The sequence below is a fragment of the Lepidochelys kempii genome, chromosome 6 (genome assembly GCF_965140265.1).
Source record: "Lepidochelys kempii isolate rLepKem1 chromosome 6, rLepKem1.hap2, whole genome shotgun sequence".
NCBI classification, from domain to species: domain Eukaryota; kingdom Metazoa; phylum Chordata; order Testudines; family Cheloniidae; genus Lepidochelys; species Lepidochelys kempii.
This window is the reverse complement of record NC_133261.1, coordinates 26,884,002-26,907,534: the sequence shown is the minus strand read 5'-3', so window position 1 is coordinate 26,907,534 and position 23,533 is coordinate 26,884,002. Positions and strand designations below refer to the sequence as shown.

Here is a 23,533-nt window from a genome sequence, read left to right as displayed (position 1 = left end):
GGAGCAGACCTTGACATGTTTTCTTAATCAGCTGAGTAGTTATATTTTAATCAGAATTCCTGTGCCAAGCTGTTCCCTTGCTACAATGGTGCAGGGAATGTTGGAGGAGGGTACCCAGTGCTATCGCTCAGCCCGGCTCCAGCTGTGCTCTGTACTGTTTCCTTCCTCCCTTGCATAGAAGAAAATCCTGGCTTGGCTTCTCCCAGAATGTCCCAGCCTCCAGATAATAAACCCTCTGTCAGCAAAGTGACCTCTCAGATCCCAGAGGAAACGATAAGACCGCGGCAACATTCCTACACTGGTGATAACATGAATTTTCATGCAGGATCCGCTCCTCCCCTTCTCGCCTCTTTCAGCACCATGCTGATCTTGGTGTGAGAAGGACAAGCTATGTCAGTGACCCGACCAGTCTAACTTCAGCACCAGCCCATCCCTGCCAGACTCCTGCTTCCTTAGGGTCTCAGACTATAGCTGTAATAGAGTGAGGGCTGAGTCATTCATGGCCCCTATCAGCCGGGCTCCAGCTGCAATAGCAAGGGCTCCAATCCTTTTGCTTCATTGTAGGGGTGAGTCTATCTGACCCTGGATGTTCCCCTGGAGATATTTTTGCAAACATACATAAAGGAGAGCTTTGAGGAAAGCATTGGTTTTTGAGCAAAGAGTAAGGTCCTTTGTTATGTTGATGATTTGTAATGAGAGTAACACCCAGAGGCTCCAGGTGCGAGGCCACATGGTGCTAGGTGCCGTACATACCAGAGGGCCGGTGTACATGTAGAGCTGCACCAGTTTAACGAAAGGTGTGATTTGAAAGTGATTTAGCTAAACTGGTGCAAAAGGCTGTGTGGACATGCTTATTGCAGTTTAAACAAGGCTCATTTTTAAATCTTTACCTTAAATCAGTTAGGGACAGGTTTAAGCAAAACCTAAATAAAGTACTCAAACCAGAATACCTATGTTCCCACAGGGGTTTGCACCATCTTAATGAACCTGATGCAAAGGGGTGTGTAGACAGCATCATAGAGAAAGATGGCCCCTGCCCCAAAGAGCTTACAATCTAAACAGACAAGATAGAGAAAGTGTGGGAATGGGAAACTGAGGCACAGTAACTTATCCAAGGATACAGAACAGGTGACTGGCAGAGCTGGGAAGAGAATACAGGTCTCCTGACTCTCGGACTACTGCCATAGCTCCTAGACCACACTGCCTCAGAGTAATTGTTGCAAAGAGCTTTCCGCAGGCAGTTGTCAAGAGCCATCACTCAGGTGTCTCAAGCCAGGCATCCAAAATCATCAGTGAATTTTGAGAACCTTGGCCAACATATCTGATGTTTCTTTGACTAGCTTGTTTTCCAGCCCTTTTTTGTGTGTTCTCAGACCACAATGTGTCTGAGCTCACCTCCATTTAAAGCTCCTCACCATCCCAGTGTGGCACGACAGCACATGGCAAACACGCCAAAGACCTCAGAGGAGCTGGCGAGGAGGACTGAAAGAGCACAGAGAGAGTGGTGATTTCAGCACACTAGTGGGGTGTAGCAAAGTTACAGTGCACAGACCGGCCCGGATTTCTCGTCTCCCGCCACAGGAATGAGCTTCTTCTGCCGGTCACGACCCAGCACCACTGCCAGAAGGGACACTGCATTTTCTAAAAATTACATTACGTGAATTAAATTGCTCCCCCCTTCTCCCATCCTGCCTCTTCCACCCCGCCCTACTCCACACAGGCACAGAGAGCGTGAAGCCACCAGAAAGAAGACCCAAGCAAATCCCCTTCTTTATTCATTCCACACTCATATTTACTGTTTTCTCCATAGTTCCCATAGAAACAGTTGTCTGTGGTCCTGGCCAGGAGCCAAGGTGGGGGGGGGGGAGGAGGTAAGATATATAAATGAAGTCATTCATTAAGCTCCGCCTCGACCTTCCTTTCTTATGTGACAGAACTTGATAAAGTCTCTGTTTCAGAAAGGCTCTTAACCCCGTCTGTCCTGGACTCCCCCAGTCATAAGGTGTGAGGGCCCCAGAATGAGTGGGATTTTTAGAATTCACCTGGAATTCCCCAGGGGGCTGCAGTGGGGAAGAATTATAACTACCCCCTCCCACCCCCCAGGGGTGAGCTGGAGTCTCCCGGGGGGCTCCAATAGAAATTTGTGTGACAGTCATTTACATTATCAAATGAGCTTGGCTTGCAGCTCTCTCTGTTTCCCAGTTGGATGTGACTAATTCTCTCTCCATGACCTCACCGGCTCACTATTCTGTCACTGCATCTTCTGAACTGGCTGTGTGGCATGTGAGCGGAGGACAATAATAACAAGAACAAACGGGGGTGGGGGGGATTAAAATCATTGCTCGGCCCAATCGAAAGATACCCACCAAATTCACCCTGCCAAAGGACAGCCTGGCATATTGGCTTCTCTTCCAACTGACCCACATTGCAGTTATCCCAGTGCTGAGAGCCTCTTTGCCATAAACACGTGGGTCACTGCTTTCTATTGTGCGGCACAGTGCTCAGAGGCCCGGGGCCTCCAGCTGGAGGGAAGTGCCGTCATGCTGAAAGCCTCTCCCAGGCTTCTGTCAGGAAGAGGGGGCGCACCAAACAGTCCCAGCTGCAGCTCAGGCTGGGGTTTCTCTCTGATGTCACTTGTTTGTCCGTGGCGCTGCTAAAGATGTCCCCTCTTCAAAACTTTTGAGCAGATCTGGTGAATTTCAGTGCTCAAGAAGTGTAGGGGCTGGGAGAACTGGCCAGATCCAGGCATTGCACACGCAGGCTCTGGCCAAGCTTTCTTCACTACAGCTCTGCCAACGTGACTCCAAACTGGCCTGGATGCAACACACGCGCCCAAGCTCACTCCCTGCCATTCCAGTCCTAAGTAGGAGCTGCTAATTACACAGTGGCTTAAAGATAAACTGGATATTATCCACTAGGGACTAGACTTAGGCCTGGTTTACACTTAAAACTTCTACCAGCGTAGCTACATCAGTCAGGGATGTGGAAAAAAACCCACACACTTTAAGGACACAGCTGTGCTGACTAAACCTACACTGTAGACAACTAAAGAGAGCAACCAAAGAGCGCAAAGCTAACATCATTTGGGGAGATGGTGTTCATATACTGGCAGAAACACTCTTTCTGTCGGCATACGCTGAGTCTACACTAGGGGACCGGACCAGCACAGCTATGCCAATCTAGGGTCTGTAGTGTAGACATAGCCTAAGAACACCCATGTTCATTACACTTGTGGGGTTTAGCCTTATGGGTAAGGATCACAGCTGAAGGATTAGTACAGTCCATTATCTCACTGTATCCAGCCTTTCCCTCCCCTGCTCCCCAACATATAGCCAGTTTGCCTATTTTCAATTGCAAATGTACATCACAATGAATAACCAATAGATCCAGAAATTGCACGTGTTAGGGACCATTTGACATTCATCACCTCTGAATCTCCCTTGCTTTAAATGCAGCCTTTCTACCAAACAATGTAAAGACCCTTCTGCACAGCACAGCCTCCCCCCGACCCCACCCCCCACCATAGGCCTGCATCTTCCTTAGCCTATCCTTTCACCCAGGAGTCCTAACTTTCGTGACGTCCTAACTTCTTGATGCAGAGACAGCTGCAAATATGTCCTGAGCACAGGACATGAGGTCAATGTGCAGAGAAGAACCAAAGAAAAGGAGGTGGAGAAAGAGGGAAAACTTGTACGGTCTCGCACAGTGGGTCTGAGTTTGACCTCCTTTCTACCCCATCCCTGGGGTTGCATAGGGTGTGATTGAGGCCAGGCCATGATAATACCAAAAGGCATATTTAAACGCATGGAATGGATTATTTATGACTGATTAAACTGTGCTCACTTGCCATGCGGCTCTTTTGCTGTAACCTTTATGATCCTGCCTCCCATCCCCTGCACTGTGAACCCTGGGGAACAGCCATGTATCATCTGATTATTCCCCAAAGCCCGCAGGGCATGTTCTCCCCAGATACAATCTCCCTGCTGAAATGGAATTGGGACAAAAAAGCCATTACAATAATAGCTGCTACCCCGTCTGACCCAGATTCTCCCCCACCCCTAGTCTGTCTGCCCAGGGCTTTCTCAAAGAGGGACAAGGGGTTAGCATGGACTTCAGTGTGGACCAAAAGCTTTCACCACCCCACGCTCACCAGCTCCTTCCTCCATCTCCGTTGTCCTCCTCACAGGCTTTCCATGGGATGGGCTCAGAGAGCAGGAGAAGCCTGACAGTGCACCCTTACATGATAGATCTCTGTGTGTGGAATTAATGAGCTGAGGGAAAGAGAGAGGGAGTGAAGGAGGAATTGCATTCATTCCAAATGCTTTGACGAAAGCCTCATCTCCAGCCCATGGGGTTCCAGTGATCTCGTAGCTGTCCTGCAGCCTGTGTGCTGTGCATGGAGTAATCATGTCCCTTTCCACCATGGTATAGAGGTGCATAATGGGTCAGCTATGCCATATTACCATGTAACAGAGCCAGTGAAGCAAGGGCAGTTGTGGGCTGCAATAAGACTCTCCAGCCATGAGTCCATAACAGTTTTAACTCTTTATCTTCTCTACAGCTGGTTCCTCTGGATCCAGATCTGGAGTTCCTCTAACTCTGCTCTTTTGAGGCAAGGTGCTGTTAACTCCCACTTCCCACAACCAAGGATTTCAAGGAAGGTCACGTTCCCTGGGGCATACTCCTCACCCACGCTTGAGGAAATGATAGTGGCCAGGCAGGAGAATTTCTGGCACAGCTTCTGCCGTCTTTAAGGGAAGTGCCCCAGACTCTGGGAATCTTTTGCATGGTTCACACTAAAAGGAAGTTTTGCTGGCCCAGAACCAGCTCTCAGCACTGAAGCTAATTCCAGAAAGGAAAATGAAAAGCCTCCAATGGGGGCTTGACTTCAAGGATCTGTGCCAGAATTCAATACCCCTATGCAAGTGAATTCAGCATTCCTGTCTCCCGAGCCAGCAGTGGCAGCAAGTGCTTTACAATTATTTTCTTTGGTGCCTGTGTATGTGAGACAATCTCGTCCCCCTTCTCCCCCCACCCGCATACGTAAGGACCAGGTTAGGTGAAGGCAGCCTCAGGCTTTGGGATCACCTACTCACACTCGCAGCAGGAATTTATTACGTGCGCCACCGTACAGTCTGGATGGTATTTCCAAAAGCAGTCAGGTGTTGACCAAACTCTGCCTCCATTGGACTCAATGGTAAAACTTCCATTGACTTCAGTGGGAGTCAGGTTAGGCCAGTGCTGAGTGCTTCTGAAGATACCACCATAGAGAAGGAGGGGTGTCTGAAGCTGAAAGCAGGTGGCAATGGCAGCCCTCTGGATGTTTCCCCAGCCCCCCTCCCATTAGTTTTAGCCAAGAGGGAAGGGAGAGGAAGCTCCCCCGGACTTATTCATGGGGTCTTCCCTTCGCCAATAAACTCATTTCTAGTGACCACCAGCAAATGTGACTCACAAGACATCTGGATAGACAAAGACCTACGTCAATCAACTGATTCCTCCTGCTGCTGACTTAATATTAAGGGTGCATTTAGCATTAGTTCATAAAGGATTAATAGATGTGATAAGCATGTTATAGACATGAACTGGTCTTGTTATAGATGGTTTTAAGGGCATCAGCAGAAGATTATAAATCATGGTTACAAGCAAGACCTGTTGGACCCTATAACAATTGATTAAACCATCCATTAATCATGTATTAACCTTTATAAATGATAAATAGAAGTCCCCTTAATACCAAATGTGACTGATCATTGTCTATGGCATGTTCTTGTGGTCTTTGTCTACCCAAATAATGAGGTTTCCACTGCTTCCCTTGAGGAGATTGTTGCAGTGTGTCTATCAGACATCACTGTTTGAGGACATGTACTGTAAGTTTTCCTCTGCTCAGTTTACTCCCATCACTGCTAGCCATACATCCCTTGGGTCAAACTAGCATCCAGCATGATTTCTCACACAGTCCTATGATCAATGGAAATCAACGTGGTAGGTGCCTAGGGACTTCTTCTTTTCACAGTCCCACTAGGTTCCCAGCTACCTCTTTAGACATCTAATACCTTTTAAAACATCAGGTCCCAATTCACTTACCCAAGGTCACCCAGGAAACCTGTAGCAGAGCAGGGATCTGAACCCAGCTCTCCAGCTAGCTCTCAACCACTGGACCATCCTTCTTCCTATGGAATGCAGGAGAAAGTGGTTTCACTCCCCAACACAAGGCACAATTTTCCCTCCGGCCGACAAAATTACTACAACGGGAGGTATCTTTAACTTAGATGACCAGAAAATGGAGCCATGTTTCTTGGGAGATAGGATTCTATGACCTATGAATAATGTTGTTTAATAGCAAAGACTCAGTAAAATCATTACCTACTTTGGTAGGTAGGAGTGGGTTGGATAGTGTGAAGAAGACGGGGGAAACCCAGTGACAGATATCCATATAGGCAGGGAGGCTAATCTCCCAACCTATCCCTCGAGGGAAGAAATGTTTATTTTGGCGCTGAGAGATTAGCTCATTGGTCAGACACGCATAAAAAGACATTACTGTGCTGGGCCATTATTAGTTCAATTTCTGGGCTGCAAAGCTCAGTATGGAGTCTTTGTTACAAAGTGCCTTTCTCTCATACCAAGCTTTTCTTCCATGCCTGTAGCTGTCCTATCTCAGTCATTTCCCCCCACCCATCTTATAAATCACAGCTTTGCCTACAGGATCCAGGCAGCAGGAGAGGGCTAAGCCCCACCCCCAGCACACACACCCACACACCCCTTGAATCATCTCCGATCTCATCCCTGCTGACCTGTTTGGTGCAAGGAGCTGGGGAAAAGAAACACTGCTTGCTTAAAAGAAAAACAAAACAAAGCAAATCTTGAGACAGGGACAGGCCAAGCAGTACAGGTAAAATAAGCAGCAGCCCAAAGCTTCACCCATCTCCTGAACAGAAATTGAACCAAACTGAACTGGGCTTTCCAAAGAATTGTCTTCAATGCTTCTTCTAATGATTTTTCATTTTAATGCACCTTAGCTCATCTCAGCTCTGCATTGTAAGAGATTATCTTTACCCCCAAGAGTCTATACTCTAAATCAGTGGTAGGCAATCTGCAGCCCGCGGGCCACATGCGGCCCATCAGAGTAATCTGATTGTGGGCCGCAAGACATTTTGCTGACATTGACCATCCGCAGGCTTGGCCCCCGGCAGCTCCTAGCGGCCGCTGTTCGCCGTTCCCGGCCAATTTCAATGGGGACCTGCTTCTGCTCTCGTTGACACTGGTATAAACCAGGAGTGGCCACACAGAGGTTAATAACGTTATGCCAGTTTAGAACTAGCATAAGTGAGATCAAAATGAGGCCTGATGTTTTTTATAGTACTGATGAGTCGAGAGGTTAGAATCCAGGCGCTCAACAATAGTTCTTCATTCACTCATTCTGCTCCACTTCATTCTACAGAACTCCCCTGAGTCCTCGACACGTAGGGCAGAGATCAGCACATGCACAGCACTGAATAGCGGAGTGCAGAGAGGCAATGGGAGTGTGCTTTTCAGTTCCCAGTGGGATTTAAGGTGTGCTTCCTTTATTACTGTTATTTATCTTACAGTAGCAACCAGAAGTCACAGCCAAGCTCAGAGCCCCATTGTGCCAGGCACTGCACATACACATAATGAGACAGTCCCTGCCCCAAAGGGCTTACAGTTAAGACAAAGGCTGGGAGGAGGTGACAGGAGCACAGAGTGGTGAAGCATCTTCCTGTTGTCATCATGCAGCCGAGCCAGGAACAGAACCAAGCGTCCTGAGATCCAGACCCAACATCCTGTCCACTGCCTCTTCTTACTGAAAAGCTCTCTCAGATTGATTTGGCCATTTTTAGACTTGCAAACCAAACCCTTTCCCCCAACATGATCACTGACCACCATCAGCTGATGCTCCATTCATCCCCAGGGATTTGCTTGCTTTACACTAACACTGTTCAGGGTTGGCAGGAATAAACCGCACTCCATGACACTGAAGGGCTCAGTCCAACTCCCGCTGATGTCAACGGGAACAGAATTGGGCCCTAGATGGCCAATAGGTCTGGAGAAATCGAAGCTCTGGAGTAGGCTAAGAGGAATGGTGGTAACAGAATGCAATAAAATTGATCACGCCATAGGCAGCCCCTGTACTATATGGAGCAGTAACGTTATAGTTAATGGCTAGATGCGTGGCAGCTGCAGAGCTTCTAGCAGTCCAGAGAGCTAGGAAATTCTGGGAATGAATCCACATGGTATTCAGGAGGGAACGCTCACATTCCTCCATTGGCGAGAGCAGGATTAGTCAGCAGACTTTGGGGGGACAGGTGGGCAGGAACAGTGGAATGTGGGTATCCTACGAATGCAAAGTCGCTCCGGGGAAGGGAAATGGAGCCTTCCACAGCCATCCAGTGAGCTCAAATGGGGCAGGGTGTCATTCTCCCAGCCCAGGCTCCAGAGGTGGGCGTGAGGCTCTGTCTGCAAATGAAAAGATTTTGCTTGTGAGCATCTGGCTTTCGTGCTGCAAATCTATTTGCCAGCATGACGCTAACGGTTGTTGATTTAACTGTTTTAGGGGAGGCAGAGAGCTTCACAGGAGCCAGGCCTCCTGCGTTCTGTTGCCAGCGTGGCCACTGACTCACTGGGTGATCACTGACAAGTCACTCAGTCTCAGATTCTCCATCTGTAAAATGGGGTTAACAACACTTACCTACCTCACAGGGTTAGCCTGTTAAAAGTTGCAAAGTGCTCCTTTGACATCCTTTAATTGAAGGGTGCTGGATCACAACAAAGAAGACAGATTTTGGGGGGAGAAGGAGGATGGCAGATTTGCTGTCCAAGCCCTGCCTTGCTCCCAACTCCTTCATTCACAGCGAAGGAAGGGCCATAAATGTCCATGGCCTGAAATAACAGTCAGTTCCTCTGGCCGAGCTCAATGTTGCTCAAAGCCAAGAGAGAGCTCAGTGCTACAACATGCATGTGGGTGTGTTAGCACCAGGGTGGGACTGCAATGAGGACCTTCCCCTCTGCCCTTTTACAGCTTCCCAGACAACGGGTGCTGGGGAGGCTTGCAGGCAGGCTTACCCTCTCCTGTGTGAAGATGTGCACCCAGAGAAACACTCAATACAATACCGGGTGGGGAGAGGGTAGCTGCTTCCCAGATAACATGCATCATTCCCACCCAGACAATGAGGCCTGGTGTTGACACTCAGATATCAGGAGAGCAATATGGACTGCAAACAGCACAGCACTAGAGTAGTACTAGCTATAGGGAGAGGAGGCGGGGTGGGGGGTCACCTGGGAATCCTAAGGATCAGGGCACACCCCTCCAGTGCTGTGTGATCCATCAGTCTGGCACACCAAGCCTGGTAGCGTGTCCTGGGAGCCCAGCAGAGCCCGTGCGCAAAGGCCCAACAAACGGCATATGGACATTTCTCTCCCCTGCCCCCCACTCATTCCTCTGCCTCAGTGAGCTTGCTAAGGTGCCTGTCAGCTATGCTCAGACCGAGTGAGTAATGGTGCAAAGAGCAGGGGGAAGGGACGATAACAAAGGGACTGAAAGGGTATTGCACGAGGGGAGAGGCCATTGTGGATCTGCGGGCTCTTGGGGAAAGATGGAGGCGGGGTGGAAGGCAGCGTTTTTAACCCCTAGGGCTGTACTTGTCCTCAGCAAATTGCGCTGGGATACTCAGCTGGAGCTTCTAAGTCCTCCTGCTGCTCCTAGGACCCCACCGTCCAGCAACAGCTGATCCCTGACCCAGTAGCCTGATCCCCTCCCATTTGCCTCTGCCTTTCCACCCACTGCAGTAGCTCTGCCACCCGCAACTTGCTCCCTCCTCACTCCCCAGCAGACAATTGTTTTCACCTGCCCCACTTCTTCATTGCAAGTTCTCTCCCCCACCCGGTGGTATCTAGCCCCTAGATAACCCGGGATGGGCACATAAAAAAGGTGATTGATTAAGAGACAACCTACCCCAACCCTTCCCCCCACCGCCCACTGCTGGTGCCCATCCTGATTCCAGAATCCCAGTCACAGGTGACCTGCACCCCAGTCGCCATTTTCCCCCGCACCCTCCCACAAGCTGCTTCCCTCTTTAGCCCAGAAATTCACTCCCAACCCAGCCCACCTCCCACCCCTTCGAACACTCCCTTCCCAGATCTTGTCTGGAAAGCTCAGTGCTTGGAGGGTCAAACAAAGCAGCACCAAGGAACTGAGCAGAGGATTTTTCCCATCACACAAACACTTGTGACCTCAGGGAAAGTTGGGGGGGGCATGTGAGGAAGGGTAGGCAGAATAATAGGGACGGGAAAAACAACTGAGCAAGGTGATCCTCCATCAAACAAAATGTTCCTCCCAAGAGCTATGAAAAATGGAGATGACACCACAATCCAAGGAGCCAGTGGAATTGTGAGAATGCCTAAAACCCAGGAGAATTTAGAACAGGACCCATAGGCCGAACTGGTTCACAGAGTTCCACAATGCAGATCACAGCATCCCTCACTTTTAATCAAGAGATACAAGCCATGGAGCCTGTAGGTACCTGGAGCAAGGATGCTTGGCTCAAGATGCAGCATTTCATGTATGGACATGCAGTTTCCACAGGCTGCATCTCCATGTTAAGGTACCATCTACACTGGGAGTATAATTTAAAATTCCATACTTTGGCTTTTCTTGCAAGTATTAATGACTCCCCAGACTGATAAGATACCAGAAGAGCCATAATTCTGAATGACTGAAGAAATGCCTTAGATCCTTCTCTCCACTGATGGCCTCCACATCTCTTCTTGATTCCCTGGCACTCCCCTTTTCTTGTGATGATATTCAGAGTTCAGATGTTGACGTTTTGGAAATTATCCTTATTATCTCTTGTTTGTATTGCATTAGCACCGAGGAATGCCGGTCCTGGACCAGGACTCCACTGTGCTAGGCGCTATACAAACACAGAACCAGCCGATGAGCCCTGCCCCAGGGAGTTGATCATGACTCAGTTCGCGCCTAAATCTTTTGAGTTCCTCCACACAAAGAAGGGAAAAAATAGAACCAGGTGCTATGAGACCAGAGGCTTTTCTATTATCCCTCCTCCACATACACACCCCTTCTTCAATTGTAATAATTAATTAAATGGCTAAGGAAATCTGATTACATGAAACCATCTCAAGGTTGCTGCTCATACTCAGAAGACAGTGGAAGCTGTATCCGTGAAAGATGCTATTTAAACCACTATTGAACAGAGGCACATACAGTACAACAGGTTTATGAAGATGTTGATTTGTAGGTTAATTAAATAGTAATATTCTATTGTACAACACTTGAGACTCAATAAATACAGAGAAGATAAAATTCTAGCAGGGGTGCCTGGTGAACTGAATTAATCAAAAGGACAAGCAATAGCTGCATATCTTATTGATAAGAATTCATTAGATAGATAGATAGATAGATAGATAGATAGATAGATAGATAGATAGATAGATTAGATTAGATCTGAAAATACAAAGTCCCATAGCTAGGTATTATCATTATTTTATGCTGTGTTGTTATAGCCATGTTGGTCCCAGGACATTAGAGAGATGAGGTGGGCCAGGTAATATCTTTTATTGAAGCAACTTCTATCAGTGAGAGAGACAAACTCTCGAGCTTGCACAGAGCTCTTACAAGATATTAATAAAAGTTATTACCTCACCCACCTTGTCTCGCAGGTATTGTCATTGCTAATTTATTACAAACAAGACAAAGCAGCCTGATGTCTGATGGATGCTCTTTTGCAATCCACTGACTGATAGAGACCATGCCCAACAATGGGAGATCCTAGGTACACATTGGAGAGAAGAAGAATGAGATAAGCTTGTAAACTGCCTATTCTTTTCGGATGTCATTTCTAGTTAATTACAGTCACTTGCACTGGGTATTCTCTGCAATCATCAAGCGTATCCCTGGGTTCTGTTAGCCTGATGGACACTTTCCAGTCACCAACTTTTCAGATGCAAATGACGTGCTCCTGTCTAGTGTCTTCATGCAAAGCAACCCCCAGTATCCCCACTTTGCCAGTGGCCAGAAAAAGAGCAAGAAGGGCTTGTTTTACAATCCACCTCCAGGATGCAACAAGATACTGCTCATGGCCCTCCAGGGAACAACTGCCAGGGGAGAGAGCACTCACGCTCATGCCACCCGTCGGGCATTAAGGCCTCGATCCAAAGCCTGTACAAACTGGAAAAATCATCATTCCTGTATTTTTCCACTAGGGTCTTCACTGATAGTAAATGATGCCTATGGAAACAGCATCAGTTCATTGCCAGGACACTTCTGTGGTTGACTCATGTACCTCTGGTCAGAACTTCTCCTTAAACTCTTATTTTCAGCTCCCCAAATACTTGGGGTTTTCCACTGGGCCTTTTATCTGTGCAACGTTTATCTATGCAAAGTTCATAGGCCTCAAGCGTTATGCTAACTTGCTGAAGCTAATATCTTTCAGGATATAGGCTTGTAGGTTTCTTGCATTACTGCTGGACATAATTCAAAGCAGAATACAATGCAAAGCAGTAAATATAATAAAGGCAAACTAGCCCACTGGGCTACAATAGCAGTGAATATTAACAATGGCAAACTAGCCAACTGGGCTACACTGGACAACATGTACAACACCACATACTGAGTATATCACCACACAGGAGCACAGCAGTGAATCGCTTATGCGGGGCAATGGGGGCAGTGAAGGGCTTAAGTGCAGCCCACAGAGTCTGAGGGAGCCCATGGCTGCCCTTCTCTTTAGTATGAAAATGAAGCCCCTTTAGGCTACTGTTCCCAGCTCCCATCATGCAGCATAGCTGGGCTGCTTGAATTCGTATTCAACACTGTATGCTGGGATCTGTAGTCCCCGAGGGCCGCTCCTCCCTACTAAAGAAAAGCGTGGATGCATTCTCTTTATTTCCAGCAAATTACATGCAAACTTGGGGCTGCTGACAAGTTGCCAATAGGTCCCTTCATTGGACACAGTTACAGAGCCCTAGTGTCAAGACTAAAAGTGGGGAAAGCCATCAGCAACTTCTTGCCTCCAACAGGCAAGTGTGGGAGAAAGCTCAGTGATTCAGCAGCATCTGAAGTCACTGGAGTTTAGTCTAGTTGTACACCAGTGTGACTAAGATCAGAGTCTGTCCCTGTGTGACCCATATAAATGTGACATACCAAATGTGCACATGCACTATGTAGGCTTGCAGTGCGACCACCCGGGGATTACAGTGAACCTGGAAACTCCATTCATGTAGCAAAGCAGAATAATAGCAATACTCCCTTGCACTGCTGTTGTATCTTGAGTCCAAGAATCCCAAAGCACGTTAGGAACATGAATGAGTTCAGCCCCGCACCAGTCCTGTGACAGAGTAGGCAGACAAAAAGTCCTGAATAGTTTAGTTGTACAATCAGCAATTCTGCTTATAGCAAAACTTAGAACGAAGTTCTGTGCAGAAATATGACTCCTCTACAGGAGGGTTTCACTGTGTAGAAAAAGTTCTGCACAGTGCATGGACTGTCCTCTGCCTATATCTGAGCAACCCTCCTGCCTTCTGTTGACCTCAGTGGGGTTATAGCTGTGTAACCCAAGGTGAAATCCATCTCTTTTTCCCCACATGGAACAGGGGCGATGTATACAAACACCCACGCCAGAATCCAATTTAAAAACCACTTACCAAATGACCCGACTCAACCATAGTGTTAATCCCCATCTTCCATAAAATCTCCCTCTAATCTGATAAAACACCAGGGGGCATGTACTCTTCCGAATGGGCACCTACAATCCCCATCAATATTAAGAGTAATTATGAACAGCTATTAAGAGGAGGTCTAGATTGGGGCATGTGTGAGTGTTTGGGCCATTTATCTATCTCTGGAGCATATGCAGCATGCTCATCACCCTTTTCTCCTCCAAAGAGTTTCAGCCCAGATTTGAGTTCTGGGGAAGACTGAACAGGGGAGTCTTATTTTAGTGTAACTGTTTTGCCCAGCAGCCCTCAATTCTGGTCCATTCTCTGAGCTGCGTGTCCTGTGTTTGAATGCATTTGATGGTCCTATTCCACTTGCACTTCTTTACACCTTCCAACTCAGCCCCAAATTTCATGGTTACAAAATGAGATTCCATAAAATGGGGTGATTCCCCTGAGCCAGGGCTAAGGAGAGGAACATGAATGGGTCATAATGGAGGTGACCATCCCCCTGTCTCTCCAAGGGACCAATTCAATGCCAGGTGAAGTTAATGGGAGTCTTTCTGTGGTCTCCTGCAGGTATTGAACTGCCCCCCCAAAAAGGGTAGTACAGGAAGTCCCTGGATTGAATGGACATGAAGAACAAATTCCTCTCGCATCCAGGAAGAGAGACGCCCTTCTGAGGTAAGGTTTCAGGCTACAGTAGTGCCAATGGGAACCCCCAAATTGAACTGAGCCTGGAGACTGGAATCCCCCCTACCCAAAAACACACACTGCAGGCTGGGACCAGCATCCACTCGGGAAGTTGTACACCCCAGGGAAGACTAACATGCCCAAAGTGTGGTTCCAAGGAGAGCATTAGTCTCCAGTGCTCTCATATCCCAAACCACTAAGTCACACTTAGCATTAAAGTAAAGAACAGAGCAGGGAGTTTCCCCTGTTGAATCTGAGCTTTCTACACCTTCCTGCATGGTTCACGATAAGCTTCCATAATGCCTGTAATAATCCGGGTGTTGGGGACACTGAGGCAAAGGTCTAAGGAGCAAAAGTGGTGTTTCTACACCGCATTAGAAAGCAGCATGGTTACAACTGAGTGGAGTCCCACCCTCAGTAACTGAACAGAGCAGAGTGCAGCCATCCTTCCCAGAGAGATCTGGGCTCAGCATTTATTGAAAAAAGGAACCAAGGATCTTCTAATTGTCCAACAATCTGCCCTAGCGACTACACCCAGATGCTCAGGTGGTGTAAATCAGCATCTCTGTCTCCAATTGAAATCAATGGACTGATGCAGATTTACACCAGCTGAGGATCTGGCCCTTTAAGGATTGTTGCCTAAAAACACACATACATTGCACAAAATAGCCCCCAAAAACTTTGCTAGACCGAGCCCCTCTCCTTCAGCTGAGACACATAAAAACTCTCCAAGCCAAAAGGAAACCTCAGCAGGTTCAGGTAAATATCACAGTACGGTCATGTTTAGCTATTTTAACTATGTGCTTCTGGAAAAGCCATCAGTAAGCTCAGCTCTGCCTTGCTGATATTGTTGTTTGGGGTTTATTTATTTTCCCTGCTTCCAAGATGCTCTGTCTGCTTCAGAGCCCTGTTAATGAATAGGTTCAACTGATTTACATATACGTGTGCACAAATATACCACAACGGAACAATATTCTTCTCGTCATGAAGCGGATACATTTCCCTCTGTGGAAGAAACAGCCCATGGAGTTTGGAATTAGCCAAATCAAATTGCCATGGTGGAAGATCAATGGGCTGAGCTCCATGGAACAAAGAATCCTGCCTCTCTGCCTTTGCTAGGCAGGTACAGACTTACCTTATGAGGTTCTGTAAGCCTTGTTTGCTGGAATTCCTCCTCAGGATCGCACTGGTCATTGTGGAAGAGGCTGATCTCAGGGCAGGCTCACAGATCCTGGCTGCTAAAACTCCTTTCCCTACTTTTTTTTAATTTTCCTTTTAAAAAAAAATAAATAAAAATAATCCTCTCCCTCTCTCTCTCTTCAGGAAGTTCTGCAGCTGGTTTCCTTTTGTTTCTCTAAGCCCCCCTGTTCAGCCCCCCTCTTGTCTCCTCCACCTCTACCTCCTCCACAGCCTAGTGGAAATGTCAGAGAAAAATCTTTCAGAGAGCAGCTTTGTAGTCCGAGGCAAAGCAGGGTCCCCTCCCTGCTCCCATCTGACTGCTGAGTGAGCTCAATGCAAAGCTTAAACGTCTCCTTTGCTCTAAAGGCTATTCTTCTTCTCTTTGGCTATCTGTTTCTATCTCTCCTCTCTTACACTCCTTCTGGTTTATGCTTCGTTGTTTCTCATCTTTTTCTCTCCTTCTGTTCCCCCTCCCCCACTCCTCATTTTCCTTCTCTTTTTCTTCCCTTTCCGATCTGTTTCTTTCTGCATTAACTAATTGCATAAATTAGGAACAAAAGCCACTCAGGGACACAAAACCTGATTAGGGGAAAGATAGCAGAGGACAGATTTACAACTCTGGAGCCAGATCTTGAGCTCGTGTAAATCAGCAGCAATCCATTAAAATCAATGGCGCAACTCCAGTTTGCACCAGCTGAGAATCTGACCCATAATCTAAATCTACTCTTAAAAATTAATTGCAAGTCTCAGCAACTTGCAAAGAGGTTGCAACGCTTTGTGGTTAAAAATGCTGTATCAAAGAATGAAGTGCAATATGATCCTGTTTGCATCAGGCTGATTCAGAGTACTGCATCTGAGAAGGCAATGCAGGACTAGTGGACAGAGCACTGGCCTGGGATTCAGGACAACTAGGTTCTGTTCCCATCTCTACTGCTGACTTGCTGGGTGAGCTTGGGTCAATCACTTCCACTCTCTGTGCCTCAGTTTCTCCATCCACAAAATGGGAGTGATGAGACTGGCCTCCTTCATAAAGTGCTTTGCAATCTACTGAAAAGTGTTGAATCAGAGTTAGGTGTCATTATTATGATGTCAACTGGGTGGTCTTGGATAGGGCTCTGGACTATGCCTCGGAACCTGACGTACATTCTACTTCTGGCTCTGCCCCATCCCGCCGAGTGATGTTGGACAAGTTACTGTGCCTCTGTTTCCCCTCCCATCCTGAGTCAGTCTTGTCCATTTAGATTGTCAGCTCAGTGGGGCAGGAAATTTGTGTACAGTCCTTTAGTCGGAGGCATTGATGCGCCACTATAATACAAAGAAGAAGAGAGGACTGTGTCTGTGGGAGCATAGGCTTAGCAACCAATAACGACTGAGATCTAATCCCATCTTTGATATTCACTTGTTGGGCGATAGTGGGCAGGTCAAGTAACCTCTCTACCTCAGTTTCCCCATCCGTGGAAAGGGAATATCAACCCCACCTCTCTAAAAGGTGTATTGTGAGAATTATAAAGTGTCCTTATTATCAGGACCAACATGGTTTGAGATTTTTTACTTGCCACTCTCAGTGCATCTCCTAAAATGTGCGTATGTTTTCTTCGGATGAGTAACACTGGACTATTTACTGTAGCTCAGTTATTTGAAATGTGGATGGCTGATAACTGCCCACGTAATAAATGAAGAAATATTAGTAAAGAGAAACTGCACTGAAATAAGTACAGATGGGTATTAAAAGTTTAAAAAAACCCACCACTTTAAAAATGGGTTTCTTTGTTAATTTTTTGTGTATTTACCAAACAGCCCATAAATGATGAGAAATAATAAAAGCAGCTAAGCACAGTGGTTGCTCTTGCACTAGGGTCACGGATGGACTATGTGCTGGAGTATATTTATTTTACACTTCTAAATTCTGTGAGGCTAGGTGGAACTAGGAGAGCAATCAGCAAAGGTCTCTAATATTCAAAAAGATAAAGGCCCTGCCCCTGCAAGCATGTATACGTGTGTTCGGCTTTAAGCAGACTCACTCCCACTGACTTCATTGGGACTGCTCACAGACTTAAAGTTAAGCACATGTCCAAGCATTCGCAGGCTCAGAGCCTATGGTCTTTTGAAGTCACTGGCCAAATGCCCAATGGCTTCCTGCAAGATGGAGGGATGATGAGAGGGCCTGATCCAGCAAACTTTCATTGATTTCAATGAGGCAGGGTCCAGCTCTTCGTATGGGGCTGACCATCCAGATGGAACCATTCTAGGGTTTTTATAAGGGACTGGTGGTGAATGCGGGCCGAGACAAAGGGGTGATGAAGCTAACAACTATGGCATGGCCAGAACAACTGCTGTTAAATGAAATCACAGCTCTTATTATAGCCAGAGATGCCACACAATCCGTAGCAAACTCAGGAGGGGCAGAGAGGAATGTGAAAGACTTGGGTTTGATAACTATGGGGAGGCTGGGAGCACATGCTTGCCATGGGAGGTGGACGTGGGCTCACCAGGAGGCATATGAGGCCAGATCCTCACTTGGTGTAAACTGGCACAGAGACATTTGCTTCAGTGGAGCTATGCTGATTTACACCAGCTGAGGACTGGGTCCAGAGACAATTATCTTGCCCACATCCCTCCACTCAATAAACACCAGTGCCTGGTGGCAAAGAAGCCAAAGAAACAGCCCACTGTTAAATATATAAGAGTTTTCAAACCAAAACTTTTAGCCTAGAGGAGGAGGTAGAGTCCAGTGGTGCTAAAATCCTGCACCATAGTCAATTCTGCATAGAAGCTAGAAGTGGGTGCCCTTCTATAAACAACCCCCTTCCCCGTAAGGGCTCATGTCCTCAGGTAGTGCAGAAGCCTAAATGCAGTGGAGGATGTGGGTGTTTGCTTGCTGTATGGCAGATGGATTTCCTGAGCCAGCAGGGCATCTAGGATCAAGGAGAAGTCGGTCAGATTAGCTATCTTAAGGGAAGTGGGGCAGGGGTGAAAGGTGGGAGGGGAGATAAGATCTTTGGAATGAACTGAGGAGGGTGACTCAAAGTAACTGGAGGGTGGGGGCAGAATACACCATGATATGCAAAGGGGGTGGGGGGGTTACACTTCCCATTGCATTACACAGGGTACGGGAATTCCCAGGTATCACTCCCTGATTGCAAATTCCCCAGGCTGGTGTGATGGGTTGGGATGCTCCTCCTATAGTGAAGATTAATCAACATCCCTTCCCTTTCATCTCTGTCAGAGAATGCAGGGAGATCAGGTGGGAGGAACACACGTGTCCAGATGTGGGAGGGTCACACAGGACCCCACCGACGAGGGCCAGGGGAGTGCTTCTGTTTAAAAGCCTGCATCTCCCAGACCCTTCTCTCCAGGTGCGAAAGGAAAATGCTAGTGATTGTACTTGGGGATGATCCATTCCCCTTGACTTAATTCAACTGGGGACGCTGCAACTTTATTTTAAAAATTAAAAAAAAAAATCACAAAAGTTATGAGTAAGGGGGATCCCTATCTTACCCCCTCACAGCTCGACATGGTTAGCTAGCCAGAGGCAATTGTGCAGGGGAAGCCCTCAGCCCCACTCTGTGTAGGATAGGCGGTTTCTCTCCTCCCCAACCACCACCACAGCTCAAGATGGAGCATAGCTGCTTCAACATGATTTATACTTCCATTCAAAGGCAGCTAGGGCTTAGCATCAGCCGTGGTCCCATCTGCCCAGCTCCTACAGCACTGCCCACATAAACCTCAGGGTGCCATTCTAGAAACAGCAGTGATGCTGCGGTAAGAAAAAGACACCAACCAAAAAAAAAGACAATTCGTTTTCCTGCTGGAGTTTAACAAAAAATCAATCAAAGAAATCCCTGCAGCGGTGTGGTGCATTTAGCACAAGACAAGACAGGAACAATAACACGGGGCAGTTTGCTAGTGCCTAGCCTGCGTCCTCTAAGCCAGAGGCTCTTAAAGAACTTTCCAGCAACAGACAAAAAGGGAAGGCTTTAAAGGTGAGTGGGATGGGGCGGAAATGACTCCGTTCTGTTGCCCTGGGTTGGAGGGAGGGAGTCCCAGAGAGATAGGGCTGCACCAGTTCTCATTAATGACACAATCGCTCTGCTATGTAGCCCGGGTTGCAAAATCATTTTGGAGGCTAAAGTATGTCTAGCAAAAAACAAGACTATAGCAAAGAAATGCAACCAGAGTGATTTGCTCTAGCACCGTTGCAATCAAAGGTCCCAGTCCAGGACCTTGCTGGGCATGAGCATGTAATCTGGCCACCTAGGATCCCAATGTTTTAGGGGCACTTCCAGCCCAGCTGCCCTGCCCTGCTGTGCACCAACACAGTTTCTGGAGATCTGTTGCTTTAAGTATACCCCACACACCACTGTCTGAGAGGGCTGACACCCCCCTGGGCAGATTCTGGCTGCCTGACCCCCTAGCACAGCTTTTGGCAGGGGGGGCTGCCCCTTTAAGTGTGCTCCCTCTGCACCCGTAGCCAGGAGCCACTCCCCCAATACAGCTCCAGCCAGAACAGTAAAATGTCTAGTGCCAGTTCAGGGCCCAGTCCTTGAAGATCCTGAGCACCGTCAACTCCCAGAGATGGGAGCAGAGGGTGCTCAGCACCTGACAGGATCAGCCCCAGCATTTGTGGAATGTGCCTGTTCACGGTGTTGGGATGCCAAACCTGCTGCGATCATTCGCCCTCTGCCCTGCCTTTCCACTGACTTCAACAGGCCTTGGATCAGGCCCCAGCACTGTGGAGCATGGGAGTGACCTGGATTTTTAAGCATGAGTGGAATTACTGATGGAGCAGCACGGGCTGCTTCAGAATGACTAGAAAACATGGGGATGAATTGAAAGGCACTTCACTTAGATGGAGGGGGAGGAAGCCACCTTTGTGTTTCCCCACAGTCTGAGGCAGCTGGCCCTGTCCAAGCTCTGGTTTCACTTAGAGCAGCCTGGAGGCTGCTCTAGCATATGTTCTACTTCTCACAGCCCCTTGCAAGAGCACAAAATGCCCATTGTTCAAATGCACTCAGCTACACCCCTTTTCTGTCCCTCCAGGAGGGGTGGGAGTGGGGCCAGGATAGGGCTGCTCTACTCCAGCAGAGGTTCCCCTTTACACAGACCATATTTCATGTCCTTTAAGACCCCCTTACACCACAAGAGAAGCATGAAGGATCTTGGGTGCTTTGGAGAATCGGGCCCTAGAACTTTAATTTTTTCAGATTAGCCCATTTGCTGTGTTCCCTCAAGTCCCGTGGAAGACGTGTCCTGGGCATCTTTTTTTCTTCCCCATGGCTCTTTTTCAGAAGCTCTTCATGCTTGTTTCCCCTCTTCACTGACTACACTGAGTCCATTTCCACAGGAACTCTGGGTAAAGAAATTGCACCCTAACTGCATCTTCAGCGAGACCCTTGGTCAACTTCAACCTGTGCCTGGTGGTTCTTGTGTTAGGTGCCAGCTCGAATAGTCCAGTCGCAGTGATTCTCTTGGTGCCCTTTGCTGATTTCCTACACATCGGTAATGCCCATTGGCACACCTCCACATGCCCTAACCACCAGGTAAGGCACCCCAATGTGACAGGTTACTCTCAGGAGATCTCGCAGTAAGAAGGGGTGAGTGCACACCCCATGTCATTACTCTCTCTGTAATATTCCCGCATGGCCACTCTGCCTCTCAAAAGGGTCATTTACATACCATCCAGCCAGTGAACCATTACATTGGATGCTTCAGCAAAACTGGTGTTGAGAGCCCTGGTGTTGATGATATAGCAGGGAGGTGCCCTGTTTCCTAGCTGATACAATCCTTCATACACCACCATCTTCATGTTCTACTCTTCCCGTCACTACCCCTCCCCCTCCCCACCCTCCCGGACCCACATTTCTCAGAAAGTCTGACAGAAGTAGGTCTTTTGGGATTATCTTTACAGCATTTGTCCTTCATCTTCAAACCCTGGTTCAATGAGAAGGGACGTGTTAACTGGAATGCCAGTCTAATGGAGATGTAAGTAACCAATGGTGGGTGTGCTCTAGAAAGAAATGTTACTTACTGATGTGTGGGATCCCAATTAATATGTCCCATCTCATTTTGCTGAAGCTTGAAGATCGGCAGTCAGCCATGTTAAAGGTAATCCCAGTGAAACAGGGGCTTTAACAGTCTCAAATATCTTTCAAGTAGGAGCAGCCACTTATAGACACGTTGAATACACAATCAGGATTCTAGGACAGGATGGCTCATTTTGTGGGATTATACCAAGCTATTACGATTTTCAGGGTTTAATCCTGTAAGAAAGAAAGGAAGAGCCAGCAGATGGTCCCTTCTCTCCCTTAAGGAGCTGACAAGGTGTTGAGTTTTCTGTCGCTCATTAGCAACACCCTACTCGCTGGTTTAGGAGCAGCGCTGCCAGGCCCCGAAAAAAGGCCCAGGTGCAGACTGATGGCTCTAATGAGAGCTTCTATAACTCCAGGTGGGTGTGAACGTGTGTGAGATGAGGGTGGTCTGCTGGTTAAAGCAGACGGTGGCCAACTGGATAAAACAGATAACTGGGAGTCAAGAAATCTGAGTTGTGTTCATGACTCCACTACATACTTGCTGGTTGGGGCAAGTCTGTACCTCAGTTTCCTCCAGTGAAAAATGGAAACAAAATTACTTACCTGCATGATAATCATGTTAGGTGGCTTTATTCATAAATGTTTCTATAGCCTTGCCAGATCCTCGGATGGCAAGGGCTATAGACGTGCAAAACGTTCTCATCAAGAGGCAAGGGAGTTACAGGGAGAGGAGAATCTGTGATTGTCCTCAGGATTGCCCCTGGAAGCAGAGCACTCCCGCTGGGCAAAACCCACCTCCCCTTCTGCAGCCTGAGAGGCAAAACAGTTTGTTTAGGATCACAGTGACAGACTGCTAGGAACAGCAGGTGTTTCACAGCATCCCAGGAGAGGATGCCTTGCTTAGGAGAGTCAAAGACGAGGGCAGAGAGGGAAGGAAAGAGGACAAGAGGGGAGAGAGACTGAGAGAAAGATACTGAAAAGACAAAAAAAAGTGGGCAAGGGAGAGAGTTGGTGAGACCACTGTTATTCATATAACAGGAGCCCCAGCTGGGATCAGGGCACCCTTGTGCAATGTGCTGTACAAGCATGTAATAAGAGACACATCTTGTACCAGTGATCTTAAAGATTAAGATCGACACATTATTTGACAAGCAGGGAAATAAGGCAGAGAGGCAGTTGCCCAAGGTGACACAGGAAGCCTATAGCAGAGCTGGGAACTGAACCTAGATTGTCTGAACTTCTGTCCACTGCCTCAACCACAAGAGCATCTTCCTCTCTAGAGTCCCTTAATCACAGGATCTGGGGCTTGGAAACGGCTTCTGGGGGTATCTCTCAGGCCTGCAAGGCAGCTGGAAAAGTCTCAGGATCTGTAGCACCTGCAGGTGGCCTGGCCATGGGTGGTACAAGCATGAGAGGGATGATAACCAGTAGAGAAAAGGGAGAGAGAGGTGGTGCCTAGGTCAACCACAAAGAAGGCAGCCCTTAGACCACACCCCAGATAGTGTTCATTTAGACTGACATGTTCAAAGCTGCCCTAAGGGATTGGACACGCCATTTCCAATCAAATAAACAGGAACTGAGCACCCAAATCCCCTGGGCAGTTCTGCAAACCATCCTCAGCCTTAAACATGAGATGCACTCCTTATTTTTCCGATTACAGAAATATGAACATGTATTTGATGTCCATTATTTTTCCAGCTGGCAAAGAAACGAGGCTATTATGTGGTGGAGGGAGTGGTATATAGGCAATGAGAGAAGAAACCTTCAGCCTTTTCCATTCTCCATCATAGACAGGACTGGGTGCAATCCGCCACGCCCCTGCTTTGCCGAATGGCATTTGTGCAACATACGCAAGTGTCCACTGGGACCAACACATTCAATTCAATTGTGAGCTCATCCATATTTGAATCAAAATCTCTGGCTGATATTACAGCCCAGGGAGTTAA

At 47.6% G+C, this 23,533-nt stretch overlaps 1 protein-coding gene across 5 annotated transcripts in view; it reads right to left on the bottom strand.

Annotated features, from left to right (window-relative positions):
• The window catches only part of LSP1 (lymphocyte specific protein 1), an 84,661-nt gene that overhangs the window by 48,852 nt on the left and 12,276 nt on the right, over positions 1-23,533 (bottom strand). Inside the window, exon 1 of one of the 5 annotated variants that reach the window (XM_073347239.1) lies at positions 15,515-16,350. The exons of 3 other annotated variants lie outside the window; for them this stretch is intronic. In XM_073347239.1, coding sequence (XP_073203340.1) covers positions 15,515-15,573 — 59 coding nt within the window. In that variant the 5' untranslated portion in view covers positions 15,574-16,350. Of the gene's footprint in view, positions 1-15,514; positions 16,351-23,533 lie in introns of those variants that run through there. One more of the 5 variants, XM_073347236.1, reaches the window with a different exon arrangement.